The sequence below is a fragment of the Aptenodytes forsteri genome, unplaced genomic scaffold (assembly GCF_000699145.1).
Source record: "Aptenodytes forsteri isolate BGI_AS27 unplaced genomic scaffold, ASM69914v1 Scaffold57, whole genome shotgun sequence".
NCBI classification, from domain to species: Eukaryota; Metazoa; Chordata; class Aves; order Sphenisciformes; family Spheniscidae; genus Aptenodytes; species Aptenodytes forsteri.
In genome coordinates, this window is record NW_008796220.1 from 1,538,861 (window position 1) to 1,545,900 (window position 7,040).

Genomic DNA, 7,040 nt, shown 5'->3' on the forward strand with positions numbered 1-7,040 from the left:
CATCGACCAGACCAGTTCTGCCCAAGACAGTACGGTCTAACAACAGATGTATCCATTTGCATGTGCTATGCAATTCTAAGCAAACTGTGACTGTGCGACATGTATGAAACATGAGTATTAATAATATTTCATAAATAGTGGAATATATTTTAGGAGGGGCTGTTCTGTGGTTAGTTGGTTTTTACTATAACTTTATATATATTTATGAACAAATACCCATTGCTGGCAATACACTGACAAAGATTGCCTGCTATTATATGCCTGAGTGCTGTTTAAATGGATGTCATCCTTACCTCCCTTTTAAGCTTTGATTTCACTATAGTTATCTCATTGCAGGTGTCCTTCAACTCTTAAATATTGAGTTTTTGAACTTTGGGCCTCCTCAGCTTTCTGCCATTGAATTCAGGAATATATCCCAAGGGTCCTCGGTGGTGTCATCCAGCATTAATGGTAGCTGCGGAGTTGGCATTAAAGCAGTCACGAGCAACTGGATCTTGTTGCATGATAACACGGTGTTCAACACGGTTGGACCTGGCATCGATTTGGAAGGGCAAAATCATTCTCTCATCAGGAACCTTGTTATTCTGAGCAGGCAGCCGGAAGGCTTATTAAACTGGGTTGTTGGCATCAAGGTGAACCTTGTCATTGGGCTCTCCCTCTGTGGCAATGCTGTGGCAGGATCTGAGCGAATTGGCTTCCATATCAGGGGCCAAGAATGTTTGCTAGATGGAGAGTACTGCAGTGAAAACGTGGCCCATTCAAGCCTCCATGGTATTCATCTGTACCGAGGAGACGGATTTCAGACCTGCACTAGAATCACAGGTTTTCTATCCTATAAGAATTACGACTACGGTGTCATGTTCCACCTTGGAAGCAGCGTCATCCTGGACAATGTGGTGCTGGTGGACAACACTGTGGGTCTCATGCCAGTAGTGTACTGTCTCTATGACAAGCAATGCCACACGGGGAAAAGATTCATAGAACTTAGAAACTCCGTCATTGTCGCAACAAGCTCAACCTTTGACTGCATCAGAGACAGGATCAAGCCTCACTCAGCTGATCTAACAGCCAAGGATCGACCACCATACTACCCTCTAAGAGGCCGTGTTGGGATTTTATGGCCTACGTTTACCACTGTTCCCAGCCAAAGGCCAGATAACCCATGGCACAACACTGAGCATTGTCCAAAAGTCTTGGGACTCATGAAGCTGAAAGGTTGGTCTTCCATGTCCACTGGCCAGACTATTCTGTCACTGTTTTTCTTGACTAAATACATTTTTCCAATTGAAGTTGCAGCTTTCCACACCCACAAATGGACATGGTGGGGAAATCTGAGCCTCAGTAGAATTAATAACAGAATTCTTCTTCAGCTCGATACAGTTCAATTAAAAAAAATGTTATTTGGTATTTTTCACTTTCTCAATCTACTGCAGTATAAATATGTCATGTGCTAATGTATATATTTTACCTCAAACATGCCTGCCTTCTGTGCTATCTATTTTTCCACTTGATTCATCTCTCTGATCTACAGTTACCTCTAGCTAAATAAAGATACCAAGTTTGAGAAGTTAATAGCACTTTGTATAGAATTTGCGTAGAACATAATGACTACAGCTGCACAGAAACAGTTATGGCTTTTATTGTTACAAGGGATTGCACAAGAGGGATAAAAGTCAGTTATGTATCCCATGTCTTTGGTTCAAATTAAATTCTACAGTGCCCAGAGTAATATTTGCATGTAGCAGAACCTGGATAGCTGGTTGCTGTGGTGGGATCTAAATACCTCATAGTTTTTCATGCCTTTATCCCTCACTGCTACCTACTTTTGTAAGAAAATACATTATCCTCTTTTTACTGAAGAATAAAGGAGACAGAGAAAGACGACGGTTGGACTCGATGATCTTAGAGGTCTTTTCCAACCTCAATGATTCTATGATTCTATGAAATAGACTTGCCCAGGGTCTCACAGAAAATTTGTGGTAAAGCATGGATTTTGTTGCTGCGCAAGAGTTCAGTGCCAGAACCAAGCACGTGTCACCAGACCCGGCTCATATTAACATCTGGCAAGTGGATAAACCATCCAAAGCAGGTTGTCATTAAACTGGTTTGTACTGATTCAAATGAAAATTTATTAATCACTCTTGCTTTTGTTTCTTTCTCACTGTTTCCTTTGATTTCATTTGCTATGGGCATGACTTGGCTTGTGCCAACTTAAGATATAACTTGGCTATGGAATATTCTAAAGCCAACTGAAGATCTATGATCAATGCAATTAGTTTGATTTAAAAATGATTTGTGTATATATATACATATGGGAGCAATTTAACATGGAAAATGTCACAGAACAGAGCCTTTCTCTCTCTAGTTCTGGCACTCCTCTAACCACTTTTCCTCACTTGATCTTCTCTTAATGCCTGGCAGAAGTCACCTTTACTGGTTTTACAAAAAGCTGCTACAGTGAAGACAGGGACGTCTGCATCATGTCAAATGCTGACCATTTAGGCATCATGCCTCTTATCACAGCAGAGAGATCAAGGATGTTACATGTCAATGAGAAGGACAAGTTTTACTTCCATCCAGCAAGGTAATATGCTTCATTTTGAACTTTTTCAATGGTTTGTGCAAAAAAAAGCACCTACGCTTTTGGGACTATCCTCACCTCTGTTTGTATCAGCTGTCTTTTGGTATTGTCTTACAAAGAGTTTAAGCAATTGGTTTAGACTGGATGTCTGGCTGCAGAGCAGTCCCATTCTTTGACTCTGCTCTCGTACTGCTCGTGTCTGGCAAAAATGAACAAGCTCAGACATCAAACAAACACGCACAGAAAAACTTGAATCCAGAAGATTCAAGAAAGAAACTTAGTTTAGGGCAATTTTTTTAAAAAAATTGAGGTTCAGATTCCATCAAGGTGCATCTCCAGACCAATCCTCTTGGACTTCCCCTTTTACTGACATTTATGTAGCAAAACAAGCTTCACATATCCCATTTCTTAAAACTCCATCCTGAGCGTCTCTGACTTAGCCTCAGGCTTCAGAAAATGTCAGGACCTCCAGCAAAAAACCCTGAGACAGGGAATGTCGTTTTGGTCGGGGAAGTGGAGCTTGATTTTTGCCTGCGAGATCACATCAGAAATTTTGATCAGTACCAGGCAGGCTGTGAGATGTCAAATGATTGCCAGAACTGCTCCTGCCCAGGGAGAATATCATCTGCGTGTGGAGGAACATGGAGGAGGGAGGGGAGAGCTTCATCTATAACCTTAAGTCACTGCTGGTTGCAGTGGTTTAAACATACCACATCCAATGGAAACCACATGCCCATTTATTTATTACAACCAGTGAACACAATACAGAGGCTATGTCAGGAAAGCCTTGAAGTAGCAAAAAAAATCCAGCATGGACTCCACTTGCCAGTCAAAAATAATTGGAGGTGTCCCACACTGCTATGTTTAGAGCCCCTCCAGCCTTCTGCCAGAATTTTTATTTTATTCTACATTTTTGCTTTTTGCTCTGGGCATTAGTTTGCGTGTAGATTTCTGAGACCTGTCCAGCTTGTCAGCTCCCATTATGTTTCACTCTTGTATCCATCCCACAATATTATGCCATTAGTGAGCTGCTGAATATGCAGTCCATTGCAAGAGCTGGTGATTTTCAAACGTGATGAATGCATATGGATTACTGTATGCTTTCTTAGTAGTCTGGTAAAATTCCGAGGGAGATTACATCTCTTGGTGCTCCCCATGCATTATCTGCATACATTTATTTAACCCACCCTTGCAACTGCTGTGCTTGATCCAGGCTGCGGCTGCATTGTTCTGCTTCAGCGTCCTGAAGGGATATCTTGATGGATAAGTCTTGTCAAAGAGAAGATGAGCATTGCCTTAGAGCAAGAGAGGAAATAGAAACATCAGGGAATAAGACAAGACCATGAAGTACTTTGCTTCTACCACTGGTAGACTTAACCAGCTGAAATGTTGGATCTTCTGAGAGATGTTCAAGAATTGAAGTAGGCTGTCAGGATCAGAGGAGCTATCTGTGTTCTCCAAATCTTTTGAGCTGTGTTGATTGAGGGCATCGGCCCATTTGTTTCTCTGCCCTTACTGTAAATCTCTGCTTATATCTGTTTGCCACATTCAAAATGTCACTAACTGGGTTTTTCCAGCCTGAGCCCAAGAAATTCTAAGTGTTCTTCAAGACTTAATGTGTATCTATGTAGCAATCTGTAGATGTTTCCATGGACTTTGCTGGATTACAAGTCATTGTATCCCATTGTATTTTGTAATAGGAGTGATATGGCCAGTTGGCTAGTTCCTTTAAGCTGTGCTAAACCTTTAGTCAAAATGCAGTTAAAAACACTTAAGATCCTCAACATGGGATTCCGCTCACTACACTTTAGTGATCCAGAAATTAGGCATGTAATCTAAAGAAGACACTAAACTCATTCTGTAGTCAATAGAGACCCTTGTCTAGGAAATTATTAAGCTCAACTGTCTTATATATGTCTCAGGTGAGGTGAGTTCCCCTCCAAAAAATCTGTCCTGTTGCAGGTACCTCTCTCTGTGGAAGCCAGTCTTTAATGATCTACGTACAAATTTGTAGGCTTTTCTCTCTATTTCAAGCCACTAAGCTTACAATTTCCTCCTGAGAGTATACTGATGATAAAATTGGATAAATTTATCTGAAAATTAGATGTAGCTTGCCGAGATACGTTATCATGCCATCCAAAAAGAGCTTTGTTCTGTTTTGGACTAACACTCTGAAACTCTCTTACCTTATTGGTCTCAGTTTCAAAGTATGGTTTAATTCTATTCTTAGGATCTGAAGCTCTCATTAGAAAGAGAGAAATAGCTATTCATTGCCTTTAAGCCCATCAAAACCACCAAAATGACGTTGAATCTCCAAACCCAGTTTTTTTATTAGAACGTAAATTAGGACAATAATCTTTTCAGATGCAGTTCCAAACACCTGGGTATGAAAGAAAAAGAACAACAAACAAAACAGCTTTATAAAAGCATTAATCCTTATGCACTGTGTCCTGTTAGAATGGGTTTTCTCTTTCAAGTTTACTTCTACTCTAGCAATGTTAAGTGGCTCCTTGACCTGCAAGAAACTTCTCTGGATTCCTAGCAAAAGTATCTTTACTTAAGATGCGTGCTCCCTGCTGGCTCCCTTTCTCATACTTTCTGCCATTTCACCTTCCTTCATGCTTTCTCCTGCATAAGCTTAGTTGCTCATGGGAAGGTGCAATTTTCTGATGCTTCAGAGGGCTCCCCCATTCCCGAGTGCAGTGGTTAGAACAAGGCAAACAGGTGCTGCTGGGCAGCCAATGCTTTTTAACAAAAGGGTATTGTCGTGGTTTAATTTCAGTCAGCAACTAAGCACCACGCAGCCGCTCACTCCCCCCCCCACCCGGTGGGATGGGGGAGAGAATTGGAAGAGCACAAGTTAGAAAAAGTCATGGGTTGAGATAAAAACAGTTTAATAATTGAAATAAAATGATAATAATATGATAATAATAATAATAATACACAAAGCAAGTGATGCACAGTACAATTGCTCACCACCCGCCGACTGATGCCCAGCCAGTCCCCGAGCAGCGGCCCCCCCGGCCAGCTTTCCCCCAGTTTCTGTACTGAGCATGACGTCCCATGGTATGGAATGTCCCTTTGGCCAGTTGGGGGCAGCTGTCCTGGCTGTGCCCCCTCCCAGCTTCTTGTGCACCTCCAGCCTGTTCAGTCAGTAGAGCATGGGAAGCTGAAAAGTCCTTGGCTAGTGTAAGCATTACCTAGCAACAACTAAAACATCGGTGTGTTATCAACATTGTTCTCATCCTAAATCCAAACCACAGCACTGTACCAGCTACTAGGAAGGAAATTAACTCTATCCCTGCCGAAACCAGGACAGCTATGTACAACACACACCAATCTGTAAGCAAAAAATAAATGATCCATCACCTGGTGGATATGAAGAGCAATGCCAGTGCCATATCAGCACTGCATACTGCAGCAGAGATATTCCTGGTCACATTTCCCCTTTGCTCGGCAACTGCAGGCTTCATCTGCCATAGGTCAAAAAGTAATGGCGTATGGATATTGATGGTTGCATCACTGCAGTTCCTCAAATCAGGAAATCCAAGAGGGAACCAGAGGTATACAAGCTGCAACTTCATTGCCGGCTCTAAGGACCGTGACAGTCCACACTGGCCAAAAGAAACCCCAGGGAGGAGGAGATTTGGGGATAGAAGTTATACTGGAAATAAGGTGATTTTCTTTGTCCAAACCCAGCCAACATTTGGAGAGGGAGGGTGCTGATGGGTCTTTTTTGGCGGTTTGGATACAAACATGCCACAATGTAAATATTGCTACAGAATTTCTTACAGACTATTCCAGACCTTGACTGATATGCTTAGGTTTCATTTATTTTTGCTTATTTTCCATTTTTTTCTTTTCTTGGGCATGTGAGTTCACCTAGTAAATATCAAGACATTGCATGTATGTGCAGAAGTGTTTGTTGCTAGTGTAAATAAATTACAAACAACAGCACAATATTTTTCCTTTGCTGTCTTCATAATAACTTTACCTCCCCTGCCTGTCAGTGTACAGACCTCCGAAGACACCATGTTCCCTGAAAAGAGATGCAAAGGCTCGAGAAAGGCCCTTTTCAAGGATTTGGATGGAGGTGTCCTGGACCTAGAACCGCCTGTTTCTGTTTTCCCAAAGTCAGAATTCGAATGGACACAGTTCTACTTGCAAGCTGGTAAGTACCTGTGCTATCTGGAGTGCTTGCAAAGTCATGCGTGCATTTGACCCATGAAGTGTGGGTTTACCCCAGGCTTTCATTGAGACCTACAACTGAGGTCGAGACGGTGGTGGTCCCAGGTTGTGTGATGCCTTTCCAGGGTGGATGTAGTGATTTGGGCCCCTCACTACAAGAAGGACGTTGAGGTGCTGGAGTGTGTCCAGAGAAGGGCAACGAGGCTGGTGAGGGGTCTGGAGAACAAGTCTGATGAGGAGCGGCTGAGGGAACTGGGGTTGTTTAGCCTGG

At 42.3% G+C, this 7,040-nt stretch overlaps 1 protein-coding gene across 1 annotated transcript in view; it reads left to right on the forward strand.

Annotated features, from left to right (window-relative positions):
- Positions 1–7,040, forward strand: part of PKHD1 (polycystic kidney and hepatic disease 1 (autosomal recessive)) — a 289,357-nt gene that overhangs the window by 204,392 nt on the left and 77,925 nt on the right. Inside the window, exons 56-58 of the mRNA XM_019474554.1 lie at positions 337–1,215; positions 2,422–2,584; positions 6,592–6,752. Coding sequence (XP_019330099.1) covers positions 337–1,215; positions 2,422–2,584; positions 6,592–6,752 — 1,203 coding nt within the window. The remainder of the gene's footprint in view (positions 1–336; positions 1,216–2,421; positions 2,585–6,591; positions 6,753–7,040) is intronic.